This window comes from Polyodon spathula, chromosome 12, assembly GCF_017654505.1.
Source record: "Polyodon spathula isolate WHYD16114869_AA chromosome 12, ASM1765450v1, whole genome shotgun sequence".
Taxonomy (NCBI): Eukaryota; Metazoa; Chordata; class Actinopteri; order Acipenseriformes; family Polyodontidae; genus Polyodon; species Polyodon spathula.
Window position 1 is genome coordinate 31,119,875 of NC_054545.1, and position 20,511 is coordinate 31,140,385.

A 20,511-nucleotide genomic window follows, 5' to 3' on the forward strand; every position below is an offset into this window, starting at 1 on the left:
GATTTGGATATGTTGATGATAATTGTAGCTTTGGTGATCTGACAACAGCTACACCCATCACCCATCTCCTTAAAGTTTTGTGACCAGGGCTCATTGATTAGGTAGAAGAGATGCAGAACAATCTGAGTGATTGATCTCAGCAACAAGGACTTCCCTGTAACAGTACAAGACATGGCAACCACACTAACGTGCTAGATTTGCGAACATAGGCTCTGAATGTGAGAACACATATGATAAAAAAACAAACCAACCTATTATCATATATCTCCCTGAGTTTTCTATTTCAGTTTGAAGTACTGGCCTTTTACTATAACATTTTTGTGAAACTGTCGCCACCCAGTGGACATATATATATTTCCCAATCACATGACTCCCTCGTTCAACTACACCAGTTGTCCGGTTGGTGGGATTAACTGTCATTTCACACCGCATCTTCGTGGCTAACCTTACAACAACTAATACAAATCAGTGAGTTTAACTACTGTGATTTAATTATAGATTACGTTAGTTTCACTGCCCCGATAACCATGTTAAATGTATTAATACAACTATAATGGCTGAAAGTCTGTTTTTAAAACGTTTTATTTTTATTTTTATATAATTTAGTCTTCTATGCACTTTATTTTATTCATAAAAAAGATACCTTGCTTAGGGTCTGGTTTGTATCTGTAAAAGCAATGGAAACTAGGTTATACTACAATACATGTGGTCAAACATTCCAATAGAGCATCTATATTTGTTTAGTGGTCAGTGGGCACAAGCTTCTTCCTATCAAAACTTGCTTATCACTGGACAGCCTGAATAAGAGACATAGCACTGTATCTATGTGCACCAGTGGCAAGCTATATCTTACAAAGGAAAAAAGGAATGGAAAGTAGTTTTTAGTAATACAGATAAAATGTGGGGAACTACACCTTTAAATGTTGTATTTTCCAGTGTTGGCAGATGGGCATGCAGTAACTGTATCAGTGACTGGGTGGTGGCAGGCTGTAATAAGGAGGGTGTTTGAGTTGACCTGGTTTTAGCTCCCAAAATTGCAATTGTTTAAAAAAACAGACATCCATGTATTTGTTTACTACAACCATATTTTTAATAACAAGATATAGAACTAAGATTTAAAGGGGTGTGGATCTGCAGTACACATAAAGGTTGGGAGCAAACATGGAGCTAAAATGGTCTCATAATTAATATAGTTAAACCTCACTTGCCTAATCAGGAAAACGGAGGAATTGGTCACATTTACACACTTTTGTTTTTCTTTTTTCCTAACTAGAGTAAAATCCTGCTAAAGCCAGAGTAGAGCTGTCAAAGGGTCTTCTGGTTTTCATTCCAAATTAAGCTCTCAATTAACATAATTGATCACATTTTTTGTTCATTTGGACATATTTCATATTTTTTAATACATATAATTAAAGGTACACAGCCTATACAACATTTTGAGCCCTGAAGAGAAGAAGTAACGTGTCCAATTAATCAAATACTTAGACCAATTCAGTAGTTGAGAGGTCGGTGGATCGAAAGCTGAGTTTGACAGCCTTGTCTTACAACATGCCCACTGCATGTGCTCTAGTTTCATAGCACTAGCAATTCTTTTCTATTGTAAGGGCCTGACCTGTTTTGTACCTGGAAAAGGCTGCCCCTGGCACGTACTGTATATACAATGTGAGCACTGACAAACTAACAGACTGTAGTTTTAATAGTAACTGTATGTGTTTTCTGTAAATTGCTGTCTGTTAAGGCTGCCCTGCTGTATTGTTCCATAATTGTACATCATTTTCAAACAGTGTGTTTTAAATCGTTGTATAATTTTGATTCATTGCGTTTATATACAGTATATGTGCCGCGCGATTGTTCAGCCAAAATTCTGGAGAAAGTGCAAATTAAGAAAAGAATGAATAATAATAATAATAATAATAATCTAGCCGTAATGTGGTCAATCAGAATGCTAATGTGAGTGCAGTTAGAAAGCCCTGCTCACGTAGGTTATTGGTTTGTTCTGATTCAATCGGACGAAGGTCACAGGTGAACTGGTAGCATGTTAGTTGAAGGTGGGGCGCTGTGGTAGACAGCCAGCTAATCCAAACTGTAAATATTTTCTTCCACTTGTCTGCCAGTCTGCATTTGATAAATGATGTGCTCGGGTTCCAGTGTTAATGTAGGTCTTGTACTACAGAAAGAAAGAAAGAAAGAAAGAAAGAAAGAGATTGTATGAAGTTATTATTTCAAATGGAAAATGTTATTGGGAACAAAAATATGTTTCTTACTTAATGAATTACAATGTAGACAAAGAAAACACTTACATCACTAGAACCTTTCAGAGATCTTTTTTGTTGTTTGAATGTGTGGATTATTGTTTCCCTCAATATTCCCTAGACTAAAATTAAAAACTTTTTATTTGAGGTGTACCAGAGAGGGTTATGAAAAAAAAAAAATATATATATATATATATATATATATATATATATATATATATATACTTACCTTCCAATGTTTTTCTGAGCTCCTTTTAAAAGTTTACCTTAAAAAAAATACAATTATAAAGGTACATGATCAAAATGCATACAGTAGCATAAGGCCACAGTTAAAAAAGAAGTGTTATTCTAAAGAGTAACCAGCCTCGGTTTTATTTTCCTTGTGTTTTTTTTGCCTTTTCAAGGTTAAATTTTTAACCGTTTCAGTTCTGAATTATTGTTATCAAGAATACAAAATTAGCAGCTACTTGCCTACTATAGACACATATAACCCAGCCTAAATCAGCCAAACTGTCTTTATAGAAAGAGAATGCACAGCTTGGATCTAGCCTGGGTTACATATGTCTATGGCAAGCAGTTAGAGCAGAAGAACAGCTCTGAACACAAATTATATCAAAAGGTGAAGAAAAAAATGTAAACCACAGAATGATTGCTAACATCACATAACAACAATAATAACCAATCCTGTGATTCACACCCTGCAGTGCTGTACATATTGAGTACAAAGCTACACAAATAAAACACTAAGACACAGGCAAAGGCCAAACTATATAAATATGTCTTCAAGTTAGCTTTGAAGGATTGAACAGGATCCAAGCCCTTAATACTTTTGGGAATTGAGCTCCAGAGCTTAGACACATAGTTTGAGAAGACATGTGCACCCTGGATCTCACAACCACAGGGCACAGCTAGAGATACACAGAACAAACATTTATGCTATATAAGCAGGAGCAAGACCATGTAGGGCCTTGACGATCTGTAATAAAATCTTTTAAAAAGGAAGTGAACAGTAAAAATAAAGTAAATCAGTAATTTGTATTTCTATTTATAAAGAAAAGAAGGAACATCTTTCACTTAACTCTACAGTTCACATTCTAATCAAATTAGTGGGAAGCTGAGTATTATTATTATTATTTGTTTATTTAGCAGACGCCTTTATCCAAGGCAATTTACAGAGACTAGGGTGTGTGAACTATACACCCATTGCAGAGTCATTTATAACAACATCTCACCCCACAGATGGAGCAAAAGGAGGTTAAGTGACTTGCTCAGGGTCACACAGTGAGTCAGTGAGTGAGTTCTGGTACCTCTGATAGCACCCAGCCAATCCTTCAAAAACTAGAGTATGCTTCTGGAATATTAGGCTCCATTTAGTAATGCTGATAGAGCAGTATTACTTACGTTTAAAAACAAGAAGAATTGCTAGAGCAATTATTAAGAGCAAGACGATTACTGATACACATAGAGCCGCAACAGGAACGCTGAATGAATCACTTTTTAAAGCACTTTCTTCCTAAAAAAAAAGGTATATGGACCATGTTAGTTTCCATGTTCTCTGTTACACAATCCAATTCATGGTAATAACTTCAAGAAAGTGCAAAAACCCATATTCTCTTGAATTTACATTAAGGACCATTTTCGTTTCATTATGTTAACTGGTACTCTTCTGATTCCAGTACTCACAATGTCACCCGTTTGCAGAAGACTAGAATTCCGTTTTGGTATTTCTGAAAATTGGGAAGAATTTCCACCACTCCAACTGCCTGGAAAGAAAGTTATGTAATGGGTTAAATATCCTCAAGGTAATATAATTTTTAACAAGAACGGGTACTAGGAAAAGTTAATCTCATAATAAATATATGCCACCATACTATCCATGTAGGAACTCTATACAGTACAAGGATACAGTGCAAGGAGTATTTTGGGATTAAAGGTTAAATGTTGTAATGATTTTGTGGCAGTTCTGTCCTTTTGAATTACTATGCAGCCTAGCAATGAACATGCACAGAAAGAAAGAGAGAGAGAGAGAGAGAGAGAGAGAGAGAGAGAGAGAGAGAGAGAGAGAACTTCAACCCTTAGGGGGGTAAGAGGTGAGCTCTTGAAGTGGAACCCTTTTCCAATTTGTGAAGAAATTAAGTACTGATAATACAGCATAGTGTATTACTCTAACAGGAACCTGCTATACCCTCTACGCTCAAGTAAAAGTAACAAAGCTGCTGCAGTTGTGCATCTGTCTGTTGTTATTCCTCTGCTAATTGTCCTATCTAGCTGCCTAGCCGGTTTGGTATCTTTAAGGATCAGGTGTGATGTACCCTCTCCTGTTACCCAGACAAGGAGGAGATCTTATTAAATACATAAATAGCTAATATGTTCCGTTCAGAAACCTAAGCAACCAGACCTTCAAGGTTCGAAATATAATTGGCTCTAGTCAGATAGGTTCTTACGGAAGTCAAGCGGCCAGCGATTGCCCTTTCTTCCTGCCAAGTTCTAAGAAATGCTGCAATTAAAGGGCTTTTTAAGTGGAGAATCGTTGATACCCTCCACAGCTTACATCAGCTCACATCAACAGTAACCCAAACCACTTAGTCACATAAGCCTAGCTGGCTCAGTAGGGGGTCGGCTGTGACTAATGCTAACCGATGTAATTCAAACAGGCAGAAACCCACGCATTTATCATCGCACATCAGAGCAAGAGTGAAACTGAATATTTAATAAAGCAGAACATAAAGTTGGTCAAATTATAAAGCTAAGAAAAGAGGTGGCTGACTGAGACAGAATCAAACTGCTCATGTGTTTGAGACAAAAAATAAGCTATGTGTATTTATTTGTTTTATGACATGTTTGTTCCCTAATTCTGTAGTAGTTAGCTAATTAAATTACTAATCACTAACCATGTTAGGGACAGACACTATTTATACGTTCAGTTACGCATTAACTGTTATGCTTGTGTAGAAGCTTGTAATAACACTTATAGTGCAAAGACGTTGAGTAAGTACTGTACTTACTGCTATGTAAATGTATACACTATCTGGATTTGTTACTGGATTAACTAAGACATTAGCAGAGCTGTAATAAAAGCCCCTGAGTTTGTATGATAATAATAATAATCTTTATATAGCACCTTTCATAGTGGACAACCATCACAAAGCACTTAACGAGATATGAGACTAGGGTGTATAACTTACGATAACTCCTCACCTGAAAGACAGAGCACAAGGAGGTTAAGTGACTTGCACAGGGTCACACAGTGAGTCAGTGGTTGAGCTAAGGTTTGAACTGGGGACCTGCTGGTTATAAGCTTGTTCCTTTAACTACTGGACCACACAGCATCCTAATGGGGAATGGTACTGTAAGTGACAAAGGAACATGGGTGCAGTGCCTTGGAAGTTTAATTGGAAGAGATTAGATTTGTGACTTTTCTTAAATAGAGACAACAAAGAGACAACAAAATCCTTATTTTGAGCTGCAGAGTCCTTCATCTTTTGGTTCATCTACAGGAAATACTGGCCGTATAGCATTTCACACTGTTCAACATGGAGAATATAGAATTGCTCAATCAGGTTGCGTAAACCACATTCTGTAGTGAAATACTCACGCACTTGTGGAGGAATGTGGCTCTGATATGTTGTGATTTTCAGTTCCAACGATTGGGGGAAGTGGGTTTGGCAGTGCAGTCGTCAATGCAGGAGCTAAATGGAAAAAATTATAACATGGTTAATAGGAGCGATGTGTACAACCTGGTCTCTAGCTAACCAGAGTCCCCAAGAACGTGTTGTTTATTCTTCATTTTACTTTGTTCAATGTTTCAGCAGGTGACCTTAACATATTAATATCTCCAGTTATCATTTGGTTATGGTACCAAAGGAACTACTTGAGTTAACAACCACACTGGACATTCAAGCCACATGTATTCAACTAGAACTTTAAAAACTTGTTTAAGACAATTTATTGTTATTGGAGTCATTCCAGCTCAACTGGACCACATTCTGGGGAAGTGTTTCCTCTTTTCGTGGTTGATGATATATAAAACTACTGGGATTGAGAAAATTTTGCAGCTCTTGTAAAAGAGCCAACTTCCCAACATTTCAGGTGCAATGACTTTTTAATGTGCTGATTAACAATTCACATCAAGAAGATGATACAAAATGATCTGTCGATCTTGGGCAGGTGTTGTGACTCTTGGTCTCCCAGTTCATGGCCTGTCATTCACAGAGTATGTCAGATTTGAAATTGCTGGCTGTGAGCACCCAAGCCAGCGAGCCACAGTACACTGGCCTAGTCCAACCTCCAACACGTTGCTTGCACGATGGCGCTGCTTTCTTCACAGAAGTGGCATATTGTTTTTTTCTGTAATTTTCCTTATTACTTTCATTCAAGCTTGCAATTCAACAGCTGAGATCATTCCATATCCAGTGTCCAATCTACTGTCTCACTAATTAAGTGATTAAATGCATATGCTTTAGTCATAGTCACTAGCCGATACCGATGTACACAAGAGCATGTATCAGGCATATGTTTCTGCATGTGATTACGTCATCTACCAGCCCAGCTGCTGCCTTCCCCCGCACGCGGATATTATATATATATATATATATATATATATATATATATATATATATATATATATATATATATATAATATATATCTAAAATGATCAGGTGAGTTTGTCATGGAAATAATTTGGAAACACTAAATTACAGGCGCACATTGTTTAATCATACATTAAATATAACATATAAAACCTACCTTTTATAACTTTTAGAGTTAAAGATACTTTCCGATCATTAAAGTATCCAGCAATGTCTATCCTGCAGCAATATGATCCGCTGTCTGCTTTCACTGTGTTCAGTATAGTCAGAGCCACGTTACCATCCAGTATATTCCCGTTTAACCGGTACCTCTCTGACAGCTTGGAGGTGACACGTTTCCCGTCGGTTTGAATGATTTCATCACTGCACCACATGGTGCCACAGCCCTTTCCCCAGCACACAGCGCTTAATCCATTCCTTCTCACAGAGTAACTGCAGGGCAGGGTGACGGAGTGGCCCTCTAGCACTTCATGCCCGTTCACAAGGGCCACACAAGCTGCACGTGACAAGTGTGGTCATTAGAATACTGGCACACACATACTGTATACTATCATACCTATTCAAATCAAACAGTTTCATTTTAACATTTCTGCATTTTAAATGTGTGTGTGTGTGTGTGTGTGTGTGTGTGTGTGTGTGTGTGTGTGTGTGTGTGTGTGTGTGTGTGTGTGTGTATATATATATATATATATATATATATATATATATATATATATATATATATATATATATAAAAAAACTGAACTATTCCTGCACCTGCACATAATTACTCTACTAGGTGTGCCTCATATGAGATGCCGTGATTGATTATAATATATTTTTCATATAAGGGATAATTTTCATATTAGTTTATATGAAGCAAAACACATCCATAAATCATAATCGTATTCCCCAGTGGATGAATGAGAGTCCAGAGGGCTGTTTATACTGTACAGTCCATATAATCTTAAATTAGAACTACTGTAAGAGGAGCATTTTGGGGTTACATTGTACCTTAAAATTTTGAAATTTGATATAAGTAATAGTTTTTAAATGAATACACATCTAGATTTCATTGTTTTTGTTCACTTTTAAAGGCCTGATGTGAACATTTTCCTGCAATTGTCTTCACACAAGATGTGCTGTGAATGGAAGCCTTTGTTTCACTCTTTTCCCTAATGTGGATTCCCGAATCAAAGTGGATGGCAGAGAGATTGTGCTACTAAGGCTTATACGACTAGTTTTCCACAGAAGACACTTTTTCACAGTTGATTAGCAGTAAAAATTCTGTCTCTAACATATCTGAAAATAAAATGTTCATTTTTAAGCTCTAGTAAATAAATACTAAATTCGCTATAACAAATATAATTGTGACGCATGGTCAACTTCCTGATGTACCATTGGTTAAAGACAGATCAAAATGGGTTATTTAAAAAAAAAAACAACAAAAAAAAAACAGCATTTCAAGGACCCTCATGTTCTTCTGTATAAAAGGTTCTGTTTGATGCCTGTGATTAATTCCACTCCACATCTGATATATTGTAAGCAAAGTTTACTCTTTATTATTCATAAAATAATTCAAAGCACTAATAAATAAATTCATGTACATGTATATGATGCATCTTACCTGTAATGACAGGAATCCAGTTCACCCATACAACACTGCTCAGGGCCATTTTCATGCAAGTTGTGTCAGGCGACAACAAACTTAGTGACTAAGAATATTAGAGTTTCTATGTGTTATCTGAGTGTTGATGGGCAGCTTCAATGGTACGCTTGTTGCTGGTCTTCCACTGTGACATCTCCTGCAGTGACTCACAAAGACCCATTAACACGTCACAGTTAACCTTTCCCAGTATGACTACAAAACAGCCATTGTTTTCGGTTCTGGAATGCAATTATATATATATATATATATATATATATATATACACACACACACACACACACACACACACACATGTATACTGAATATATATATATCTCCACAACCACAAAACACATGAATGCACTGTGACTACTGAAATCTAATATGTAGTGTGTTTAGTTGTATCACTGTACCGTGGTTGGTCATGCCTCCCTTATTTCACATAACTTCTATTCCTAAAATATTTTACAGCACAGTGTCACTAAAATGTACTTCAGACAGTGAATGTTATGATAGAGAAACTATAACCATGTTTTTTTTTGTTTTTTTTTTAATGTATTTTTTAATTTACTTCTTGCATTGTGTGTTAGAAATTGAGGAAACCACCTATCACATGGTTTTAAGGATCTGTAATACTGGACAGTGAGCTATAAAAATCTTTGCTAATTTTGGAGTCTTTAAGCTCTAATTTCCCAGCACATTTCTGGTCAATTTAAAATTTAAAATTTAAAATTTAACTCAAAGAAATCTTGTTTCTGCCAGATTAACGTACGATCGCCCAAATAAAACTATATGTAACTAAGATGACTCCGCACAGGGAGAATGCATTGTAACGACCCCTCTGACTCATATCAGTAATATTGTTATGATACTGCTCATAATTTAATTTAATTTAATTTAATAATTTAATACAGGGATGTCAAACTCCAGTCCTCAAGAGCTGCAGGGTCATCTGGTTTTCATTCCAACTTAAACTCATGCACTTGATTCAAGGTACATAACCTATGAAACATTTTGAGGCCTGAAGAGAAGCACTAAATGTGTCCAGTTAATCAAATAATTAGACCAATTAAGTAAATGAGAGCTCGGGTGGAACAAAAGCCAGAAGATTTGACATCTCTGATTTAATACATACTCTTTTACTTAAAGTCCTAAAGTGATTTTCAGTTTAACACTGTAGTACACATACGATCTGTCTGAGCCTTCTGTGCTCTTTACTCTATTAAAAAGCAGACTAGCTCCAGAAACAGTTTTATCTGAATCTTTGCCAGGGTCACAAGCTTCCTCCCCCTTTTGAAACATGCTTGACACTATCAGTCTTTCAGCTTGGATCTGTGTACTAGTCACAACAGTAAAGGTTATAAAATACATCTTCAAGCTCCATTACCCAAAAAGAAATTACAAATACAACCACACACCCCCATCCTCACTAGGTGTTGTGTACTGATTTTACAGAAACAAAGAATATGAAGAAAGAACAAAGAAGAAATATTATTTATAAAGTAGTATCCATCTTAAACACAGTGTGTGTGTGTGTGTATATATATATATATATATATATAATATATATATATATATATATATATATATATATATATATATATATATATATATATGCAGTGCCTATAGAAAGTCTACACCCCCTTTCAAAATCTTCACCGTTTGTTGCCTTATAGCCTGGAATTAAAATGCATTAAAATATTTTTTTTTTCATTTATCTACACATCCTACCCCACAACTTCCAAGTGAAAAAAATATTCTAGAAATTTGTAGAAAATTAATTAAAAATAAAAACTGAAATAGCTTGGTTGGATAAGTGTCTACCCCCCTTGTAATAGCAATCCTAAATTAGCTCAGGTGTAACTAATCGCCTTCAAAATCACACACCAAGTTAAGTGGCCTCCACCTGTGTTAAATTGTAGTGATTCACATGATTTCAGGATAAATTTAGCGTGCCCGTAGGTTCCCTCTGCTGAGTAGTGCATTTCAAGGCAAAGACTCAACCATGAGCACCAAGGCGCTTTAAAAAAAAACTCTGGGACAAAGTTGTTGAAAAGCACAGATCAGGGGATGGGAATAAAAAAATATCAAAGGTCTTGAATATCCCTTGGAGGACGGTCAAGACGATTGTTAAGAAGTGGAAGGTGTATGGCACCACCAAGACCCTGCCTAGATCAAGCAGTCTCTCCAAACTGGATGACCGAGCAAGAAGGAGACTGATCAGAGAGGCTACCACGAGGCCAATGGCAACTTTACAAGAGCTACAGGCTTTTATGGCTAAGCCTGGTCAAAGTGTGCATTGTACAACAATATCCCAAGCACGCCACAAATCTGGCCTGTATGGTAGGGTGGCAAGAAGGAAGCCATTACTCAAGAAAGCCCACCTTGAATCCTGTTTGAAGTATGCAAAAAAATACTCAAGAGATTCTGTAGCCATGTGGCAAAAAGTTTTGTGGTCTGACGAAACTAAAATTGAACTTTTTGGCCTAATGCTAAGCGTTATGTTTGGCGCATACCCAACACAGTACATCACCCAAAGAACACAATCCTTACTGTGAAGCATGGTGGTGGCTGCATCATGTTATGGGGATGTTTCTCATCGGCAGGGACTGGAGCATTTGTCAGGATAGAAGGGAAAATGAATGGAGCAAAGTACAGAGAAGTCTTTGAGGAAAACCTGATGCCCTCTGCAAGGAAGCTGAAACTGGGATGGAAGTTTGCCTTTCAGCATGACAACGACCCAAAGCACACAGTCAATGCTACACTGGAGTGGCTAAGGAACAAAAAGGTAAATGTCCTTGAGTGGCCCAGTCAAAGCCCCGACCTAATCCAATGGAAAATTTGTGATATGACTTGAAGATTTCTGTCCATCAACACTCCCTGAGGAACTTGTCAGAGCTTGAACAGTTTTGTAAAGAAGAATGGTCAAATATTGTCAAACCTAAGTGTGCAAAGTTGGTAGAGACCTATCCCAACAGACTCACAGCAGTAATTGGTGCCAAAGGTGCTTCCACCAAATATTCTCTCAGGGGGTTGGGGACATATCCAATTATGATCTTTCAGTTTTGTTTTTTTAATATATATATTTTTTTCTCAATAAAAACTTTTTTTTCCCCTTAACAGTGTGGACTATGGTGTGTAGACAAGTGCATTTAAATGCATGAAACTCTGAAGCATTGACACAACAAAATTGGAAAAAAGTTCAAGGGGGTGTAGACTTTTTATAGGCACTGTATATATAAAACCATATTGAAAGAATATTAAAATAGTCTCAGTTAATACATGTATTTTAGAATGAAAGCAATAACAGACAGCAATATATCAATTTAAAATGGATTTTTGATTTTTAAACAAAGAGCAACATGGCAGTGAGAAACATCCCCATGTATTGAATTTACACATGAGCAGTGAAAAGGTAAACAGTGGCATATCTATTTTATTATAATACAAAAGCTATAGAACAGGAATAGAATGCTTCAAAAAAATGATAGCTATTTAGAAAGAAGTAAAAAATACATTAGAGGTTTATATTAGTACATAATAAAAATGAAAAAGGAGTCATTCTTCTTGCATTGTTAACATTAATGGAACATAAACCCATGGAAACTGAAGACTTCCTGGTATCCTGCTTCTTCTTTTCCTACCATTAGTGGCACTGTTGATAATCGCTTTGGTCTCTGATGATGTAAATGTTCTCATCCACGGTTGCTCTGATTTGCAGTTCCTGGATGGTTTTGGACGCTCTGATTGAAGAAAAACAGTTAATGCAATAAATATTAGTTATGTTGTCACTATAAAATAGTCTTTTTATAGGTGATGATTAATTTATGCTTTGTTATACTATTTGCCTTTAAAGATTAAAAGTGAATATATACAGTACAGAATCCTTTACCGTGACTGCTGAGTTCATGTTTGTTTTTTTTTCTATCAGAATTAAACAGTTATAAATACTAAATAAATGTATTACAAATTCACAGAAAAACAGAAAGAAAAAAAAAGATTGCCACTGTTTGTTTCTCCATTCGGGGCATTTCTCAAAAGTTACTTTAACCTATGACACTGAGAGAGCATCATAAGAATATCTTTTGAAAACTGCAGTGTTTAGAATACACTGTGACACTAGAAAAACAATATCGAAGGGTTTGGGAAAACACACATCAAGATAGATGGTAAGCATTTCCGCCTTCCTAGAAATAATAACCCTGAAGCCACAAGTACTACTGATACCAGGAAGGTGCTCCCTGTTGGGTAGCTGTCTGAACCTTGGGGAAGAGTTGAACATGCCTGTGGGTTGTTTTGGGTTTGGGCTAATACTTTAAAAAACATTTTTACACATACTTACAGTTTTTGACATTTTTGCAGACATTTATCTAAAAAGAGGAAGTTCAGAAAAGTGTTAATGATGCTTTCTATGTTTCTGCAAGTGTATTATATCATATTGGTCGTCAACATTTGGAATACAGTAATTTCTCTCAACATAATGTACTTACTTTTAAAAATGAAGAGGAAACACAAAACAGTCAATAAAAGCAGGAGAAACATAACTGATCCCCCAATCGCAATAGGAGCTTTACTTTGCTAAAAATGGGAAACAATAGAAGTCATGTGTAAATGTCGCACTTTCATTTATGATGCTTTAAAATCAATAACTACAGTGCATTGAGTATATGAGTAGAGAACAGTCTTCTGAGTGGATTTTATACAGGCAAGCTTATATCCAAGTACACTAATACATCTATGTGATTAGTTCTGTGGACTTTTATTTGTTAAGGTCCTTGTAATTTGTATATACAATCAGACAAAATAAAATTCTATAATAATATGGAATGCAGGGTGGCTTAATGGTTTATGTACTGGCCCTGCACATGTAGAGAACATGGTTTGAATCCAACTTAGGTCACAGGTGAAAAGAGTTCTAGTCCTGCCTTATACTCAGGGATATACTCACAGCCGTGGTCATTTGTGTGGAATTGGAATGTGAAGATGTAATGTGATTTGATGTAGAATTAGTATCATTCCAAAAGCCTTAAGAAAGAATAAATGAATGAAAAAATACATCAATAAACAGTAAAAAAAAAAAGGGAATGAGTGTGACAGGACAGCGTCGCAGCCCAATATGTTACCAGCAGGAATTAGAGAAGCTACAGTGAAGCATTGTTGAACATTTTATAAAACAAACAAAAAACAAGAACAAACAAAAAAAAGATTAAACAAAACAACTTTGCTGTCAGGCTGGGCATTCACCTTCACTGAACAAGATAAAAACAATACAAAACCCACATGACTCACACCACCTACAAACAAAGGATTTCTCCCTGTTTTATACATGTGTGACCACTCCCCAATTAGCATAAATGACCTAAATGGGGAATGGCCACACCTGGAATGCTGGTAAGGACAGATTTAACCCCATCCCTGCCAACTTTACATTCTCCTACACTATTTACAAGGGCAGGACTAATGCCCTTCTACAATGAGCTAAACTTAAATCCATGAATTCCATTTACATTTGATCTGGACTTTTCCAAAAAAACAAAAAACAAAGACTTTCTAGATTCGAAGGTAAAAATTCTTTAACTTTTGTTACTTTTTGAAGGGATTGGATTTAAAACCACGACAGACTTCTATACCAGTGTTTTCCAACCCTGTTCCTGGCGGCACACTGTGTCTGCTGGTTTTCATTCCTATGCAGCACTCAACTGCTTAATTGAACCCTTCATTGAACTAATAAAGTAATAATAACTGGGCATTTTCCCATTATTTTCAAGCTTTTCGTTTGTTGATGCGGTTCAATTAAGCAACTGAGTGCTGCATTGGAACGAAAACCAGCAGACAAGGTGTGCCACCAGGACAGGGTTGGGAAACACTATTCTATACACACTCTGGAAATGTTGCTTGTATATGAGAATATGTGTCAGTGATTCCTTTACATAACAAATGCTGCAAATCAGTCGTGTCAGGGAGCCCATTTATTTCAAAGCGCATGTTAAATACAAAAGGTGTGACTGCATTGCCAGTGCTACAATCTTACTTGCGGTTATTTGACCTTTCGAAGTGTTCACAGTGTCAGCCCGTTGAGCAGTTGTGACTGGTTTAGATGTGGTTGATGCAGGAGCTGCAAAAAAAAAAAAAAAACCTTTCATTTATTAAAGTGAAATAGTAAGATAAGCAGGGTATGGTACTTTCATCAGTACTGGCAATTCCCTTTTGGTACTGTAGTTTGTTGCTTCTTTTCATGCTGCAAACTTTAAAGTTTAATAGAATTTTTGTGATTATTGTCTGACAAATTATCACGATAACTGCAAATTATCGCAATCATTTATTTTGGTAGTTTTTTCTTTAAAAAATTAGGTAAATAAATACAAGTTTTGAAACCTGACAATTCCAACAGCAATGCTTTATTTTAAACAGAACATTTTTAAAACATCTCTTAAAATGTTAATATTTGACCTCAGTGCTGAAAAAATCCCCCCCCCCCCCCAAAATAAATAAATAAATAAATAAATAAATAAATAGATAAATAAATAATAATTCAGCCTTTATTAGCTTCCTTTAGAACTTATTTTACACAGTATGTTCTGTAGTCTTTACTTTTTAGAAAATTGAACTTTATGAAAGTCATTGTTTTGGCAAACATACAACACCATGAAAATTAAAAAAAAAAAAAAAAAACATCAGATCAGAGGTACACATTTGAAATCATATTTACTTTACATTTTTCGCCAGGAAAACCTTTTAGTTTCTGGTTTCTGGTTTCTGGTTTCATTCTGTTTCGTTGGTGGTTAACAATTAGTCCTGAACTGCTGAACAGCCTTTCTGACGACACAACTTCCTGCTGGCTTCACAAGATATTTAAGTGCAAGTGCTGACAACTAGGGATAGGACAGTGAATTAACCTTCAATTGACCTTCAATTATCAACATCAAGTTGAGGGATGGATGAGTAGGCATGAATCTCAGTGAATCTCATTCTTCTGAATGCTTTTCTGCTGGCTGACTATATGCAGTGTGTCACTCAGGCTAGCAGGGTCAGACTCAGCACCAGAGTATCTGGGATGCTGAGCTGGTGGGCCCTGTGTGACATCATCAGCATTTTGGTGGGGCTGGTCCAGCAGATCTTCCCATTTCCCTCAGTTTCAAGACTATACGCTCAATAGTGGCATGCTTACATTCGCCACTTAAAGTAAGGTGCTGTTGTGCACAATTTCAGTGTAGTTGTCATATCTCTCTTGTAGACCTGTATCCATTGTCCACTTAAGCTCTTTTAGCATGGGACATACACTGTCCTGCGGAGTAAGCAGACCATCAAGATATGACAACACAGGTTGGAGGGAGGACACTGTGACATGCTGTTCCCAACTGCAGGTGTCAGTAAGCCTTTCAAGAGGTTTCAGGACAACTTCAGGGTCTTCCAATGTCGTCAGTGTTGTACAGATGGCATTAAACTCCAGAGCTTGCGGTCTTTTGCAAACACAGCTGACACTGCTTCCTGCTGCTCAAGTAACCTCTCTGTCATTGCAGATGTGGAACCCCAACAAGTACCCCCACTATAAAAATAATAATAATTTTGGATAATTTTTATATATTCTTTTTCACTTTTTATTTATTATAAAACATAGGGACAGCTATGTTTGCCTTTTTCAAAAAAATAAATGGTGTAAAATGTAAACAACGTGTTGCCAATAAACATTTAACGTTACAGAACAAGTAAAACAAGATATGTTTCCCATAGGAAAACAATGGCATTTTGTGTAATACACTTTACATTACAGTTTTTTATTTTTTTTTATTTTGGAAATGTCTTTTCATTTAAACATTTGCAGCTATACATTAATTTAAATTAATTAATTAATTAGTTTAAAATGTCAATGTTAAATTTCAGAGCAAGCTTTAATTCTGCATTTCAAGCACGTTATATATTCAAAAAAGGAAAACCCAACTTACATAAATCAACTTGTGCTGAGGTAGATTCAGTTCAATTTGTCTCCAGTTTAGTTCACTTCAGCTAAGCTTTCGTTTTCATGAAAGTATCTACAGCAGAGCGACAGTGCCTGACTGCTTGTTGAACGCTGTCGGTTTTTAGTGCCTTATTGCAAGAAAGGTCAAGGTTGTACCCAAACATCCAAGTCATTTAAAACCCAGAATTTCAAAGGCCTGTTGGATGCGCTGTTGGTGGTTCCTGCTATTGTGTTTCTTTGGGCAATGTGTGCCCCAGTATGATCTTCTGAAAATGGACATGCCCCCAGAAAATGCAGACCTGTCAACTCTCCCATGTTCACCGGGAGTGTTTTGGACCCTTTCCCCTGGACATCTCCCGAGACAGATTTTCTCCCTTATTCTAATGTTAAACAAACCTTTAATGTCTGCACAATTCATGGCTGGTGTGTGGTTACTGCAATCCCCTTCAGTACATAGCAGGGTTTAGGACCCAGGGGTGTCCTGTGGCAGGCATGGATTCAGTGCGTGAGGCAAGTTCACAAATTTAGCCACGCACATGAACACCCCTGTTCAATTGTTTCGTGTCAACCAATTAGGCAACCTAAACTGGTGGTGAGGACAGATGACAATATTGGCAATAATGACAATAAAGGCGGTATAAACGCTAAATACAATAATATTAAAATGAAGTATCATGTGTATCGTTGAATATTTTTATCGCAATATTTTCAAATTATCGATAATTGTCCCAAACCTATTTGGAACTTATACAATATAAGACTACTTTATACTCACTTTTCCTGAATATTGGCTTGTGTCTTTTTTTAATAACACCATTAAAAGAGTGCTGCAAACCCCAATTCCATTTTCCTACCTTATTAACACTAGCAATATCATCATATTTCAAAGACAACGTTACAGATGCTTAGTGGTGCATAATCACTGTGTTGCAGTTGACCCTTAGATGCCTGGTCTAGCTGCAATCAGATCATATGAGAAAGGTATCAGGATTCAGAAGTGCATCTGTAGTGTAAATAACTAAAGTGACCATATGGCATCATGTTCAGCGGGACAGTTTAGGCTTTTCAACTCGCAACCCATTGCATTCTTGTACGTTTTACCTGTATCAGGTGCTATTCTTGCCTTTAAGAGAAACAGGACTACGCTTACTAGAATGCACTGGTTTGTGAGTTGAAAAACCAGAACTATCCCAAACTGTCCTGCTCAGCACAGAGCCATATGGTCACCGTATAAATAACAGAGTGAAACCCAAAAAGAAGTGTATGTTTTTGGATTTTAAAGAATTAGTTGTACCTTCTTACCTTCTTTGTCCCAATAATATTATGTTTTACTAAAACGATAAGATATTAAATTCATCCTTTTTTTGCTTTATCTTATTTTTGTACCATTCTTCTAGTTTGGGGGGGTGGGGGGGGGGTTGTTCTAGGTTCTGTTGAAATGGTCTTAGGGGGTTACCAGAACTTGTTAGCCAAAAAGATCTGATATTTATTTACAATAAAGCCCTCACTAGATTAGAGCAACTTCTAATTAGAGTGCAGGTTATTACCGAGCTGCAGCATCTGCTTCAGTTTCAGATGATTTTAAAGTCACCAAATAATCACATAAATCAAAAAAGTGAACTAATTTAATTACCTTTTCCAATAATTAGCTGTATATTATTTTTCAGGTCGTTAAACCATCCTGGTATTTCCACACGGCAGCAGTATGTCCCACTGTCTTCTTCACTGGCGTGTAGTATAGTCAGAGAGACATCGCCTTGCTGTAAATTACCAAATAAACCATACTTATCTAATTTTTCACTGTTCACTCTGTTTCCATCACTTGAAATGATTGTTTTAGTGCACTTAGAAGTAGGACAGTCTCCTCGACCCCAGCACATTTCCATGACACCATCCTCAACAGAGTATCTGCATGGCACAGTCACATTCTGTCCAGGCATTCCACTGACTTCCTGGGATGAGTTAAAAGTCACTGGAAACAACAAGAAGACACAGCAATGTGCAGTATACTGAGAATATGAACTGATGAATCATATCATAACAAGCAGTTAGTGAAGGAACTAAACTTCATTTCTTCTGTACAGGGAGAGATAATGAGCTGCAGGGGGAGCTCCCTGAGCTTTGGGAGCACACATCACTTTACCTGAACCTCTCTCAAGCCTATTGTGCCAAACTGTGTCATGGTTTTGTGATGAGAACTAATGTCTACTGGAGGTTGGCCTCAGACCACTTGTGATCCCCAACAGTTAATGGCAAGATAGGCTAGTGTGTTAGTCCACTGCACCAGCTACTGTCGCTCCCTGCTCAAACAAATATTCTGTTCAATAAACTACAGCTACATTGCATGTCCATTACAAACTTCTGAACTGAAGCTCTGCGTTTTTCACTTGTGACAGCAGTAGGCACAGATGTGTGCTTTAAATATAAGGCGCAATATTGGCAAGAATCGTACTGTTAATGTGAATTTCACCATTAATATTTCTTTCTCAACAAAATATACATTGACTATATTCACAAAATATAGATTCTCCAGTGTTAAGCTTGACGTTCTTGTGGTATCAATATTTTTTTTTTAATATAGTCCAACATACAGGTATATTATGTTGAGAATTAAATATTAAGGGTGAACTTATTATTAAAACTACTCCTAATTCATTTAATTTTAATTCTTAAAAGAGAAAAACACCAACTTGTTACCAAACTAAAAATAAATAAATTCAGAAACATACAATAGTCATTTAATGTAATTTCTTAGTTGTTTTATTCTTCTTTTTGTAACTTCAGTCATTTATTAAAACTGGAAGCATGCTTACCTTGCATCAGGACTAAAAGGAACAAACACAGTGAATCATAACTGAAGAGCATCTTCATTTTGATCCAAGAAAACAGACTGATGGATTCCTACTGATAATGAATATTGATACAGTTTGCAGTTTAATTACTGACAGTCCACAAGTTACCAGGGCTGATGTGAGCTCCAGCTCTCACTCTGTGGCTTTCTCTGGGCTTTATCTTTGTTTGACATGACTTCCTTTTCTATTTTAGTGTAGTTTAGTTGTTTCACTTTGTGGCCACAGGGCAGCACATGAACATCTACAAAGCTCATCTGGTGTTTTGCAGTTCTTCCTAAAACTAAAAAAAGAACAGATAAAAAGAGAAGATGATTTCCATACTGCTACTTTTAAAACCGTTTTATTTATGTATTTATTTATTTATTTTTTGCTGTGGCTCCTGCTGCTGTTCACAACATTTACGAAGTGATGAAAGGTGTTTTCAAATATATACAAATTAAGACCTTAATTAAATGTAAATGTAGCATGCAGCCTTAGGTGGAAATGTTAGTAAACACTAAAACCATTGTGTTTCTTTAAAGATTCAGCTCCTCCACAACAATTAGTAATTATAAGAACAAAATGCATGTGTTTTTTAATAAATCAATCATAGAAATGAAGCTGATTATCTTTTTGTTAACTGATGCATTTTTCCAGAAAACAACCACTGTGGTCTTAATAATATTTCAATTTTTATATAGTGCTTTTCATAGTGGACCACCATCTCAAAGCAGAGGTACAGAGGTAGGCTGTGAACTATACATTATATGCAGAGCAGTGGCGGCGGCAGGATTTAATTCCTGGCTGGGCCCCAAATTTTCACGTACAGGCTGTTTATGACTTAAACATAATGACGTAATTACCAACATGCGTACTGAGGACACTCTATACTGTCAGAAATAGCATCATATTCTCCAAGAACGCACACTCTACCAAAGCATTTTGACCATTGGACATCCGATTTACCACCAACAGACATAGCGGCACAAATTCTGTAACGTTAGCGAGCTACAAGTCACTACCACACATAAAGAAAATGATTCAAAAAAGAAAAGCTCTCAAACGTGTATTTGACTTCCCAAAGTGAGCTTAAATTTAAAAAGCTCTCATACAGTGACTAAAAGTGAATGTTAATACTTCCCTCTGAGCTTTGGGAAAGTGTTAGTTATATAGGAATAAAAACAAAACAGGAACAGACCCTCAGGCCCAAGCATGGCACCTGTGCTTAGGCAGAGTCACTTACAATAGGTCACT

At 36.5% G+C, this 20,511-nt stretch overlaps 2 protein-coding genes across 5 annotated transcripts; both read right to left on the minus strand.

Annotated features, from left to right (window-relative positions):
* Positions 1 to 1,071: 1,071 nt before the first annotated feature.
* LOC121324121 (hepatitis A virus cellular receptor 1 homolog) lies at positions 1,072 to 8,701 on the minus strand. Of its 4 annotated transcripts, XM_041265615.1 has the most exons (8): positions 8,449 to 8,701; positions 7,000 to 7,338; positions 5,852 to 5,941; positions 3,936 to 4,015; positions 3,654 to 3,765; positions 2,482 to 2,518; positions 2,301 to 2,374; positions 2,077 to 2,167 (listed from the first exon to the last, which is right to left on the minus strand). In XM_041265615.1, exons 1-7 carry the CDS (start codon positions 8,501 to 8,503, stop codon positions 2,305 to 2,307), a joined length of 783 nt encoding a protein of 260 aa, XP_041121549.1. In that variant the 5' UTR covers positions 8,504 to 8,701; the 3' UTR covers positions 2,077 to 2,167; positions 2,301 to 2,304. The 4 variants fall into 4 exon arrangements, with proteins under 4 accessions (XP_041121548.1, XP_041121547.1, XP_041121550.1 ...); XM_041265614.1 differs by lacking the exon at positions 2,301 to 2,374 and having other exon boundaries at positions 1,072 to 2,167; positions 3,936 to 4,011; positions 5,848 to 5,941; positions 8,449 to 8,694; XM_041265613.1 differs by lacking the exon at positions 2,301 to 2,374 and having other exon boundaries at positions 1,072 to 2,167; positions 8,449 to 8,692.
* A 2,975-nt stretch (positions 8,702 to 11,676) lies between these two features.
* Positions 11,677 to 19,422, minus strand: LOC121324123 (hepatitis A virus cellular receptor 1 homolog). Its single transcript, XM_041265617.1, has 7 exons — positions 19,240 to 19,422; positions 18,060 to 18,398; positions 14,501 to 14,584; positions 13,418 to 13,494; positions 12,960 to 13,047; positions 12,812 to 12,839; positions 11,677 to 12,212 (listed from the first exon to the last, which is right to left on the minus strand). The coding sequence occupies exons 1-7, from the start codon at positions 19,295 to 19,297 to the stop codon at positions 12,116 to 12,118; spliced, it is 771 nt and encodes a 256-aa protein (XP_041121551.1). The 5' UTR covers positions 19,298 to 19,422; the 3' UTR covers positions 11,677 to 12,115.
* Between the last annotated feature and the right edge of the window lie 1,089 nt (positions 19,423 to 20,511).

Bases quoted from the DNA above. Each gene is read 5' to 3' on its own strand.
- LOC121324121 (XM_041265614.1), bottom strand. From the start codon at position 8,503: ATGAAAATGGCCCTGAGCAGTGTTGTATGGGTGAACTGGATTCCTGTC. The intron at 7,339-8,448 runs GTAAGATGCATC...TGTCACGTGCAG, and splicing joins CTGGATTCCTGTCATTACAG to CTTGTGTGGCCCTTGTGAAC. The intron at 2,519-3,653 runs GTAAGTAATACT...ATTTTTTTTAAG, and splicing joins AATTCTTCTTGTTTTTAAAC to GTAAACTTTTAAAAGGAGCT.
- LOC121324123 (XM_041265617.1), bottom strand. From the start codon at position 19,297: ATGAAGATGCTCTTCAGTTATGATTCACTGTGTTTGTTCCTTTTAGTC. The intron at 14,585-18,059 runs GTAATTAAATTA...TTTTTTTTGCAG, and splicing joins ACAGCTAATTATTGGAAAAG to CTCCTGCATCAACCACATCT. The intron at 12,840-12,959 runs GTAAGTACATTA...TCCTCTTTTTAG, and splicing joins TTTCCTCTTCATTTTTAAAA to ATAAATGTCTGCAAAAATGT.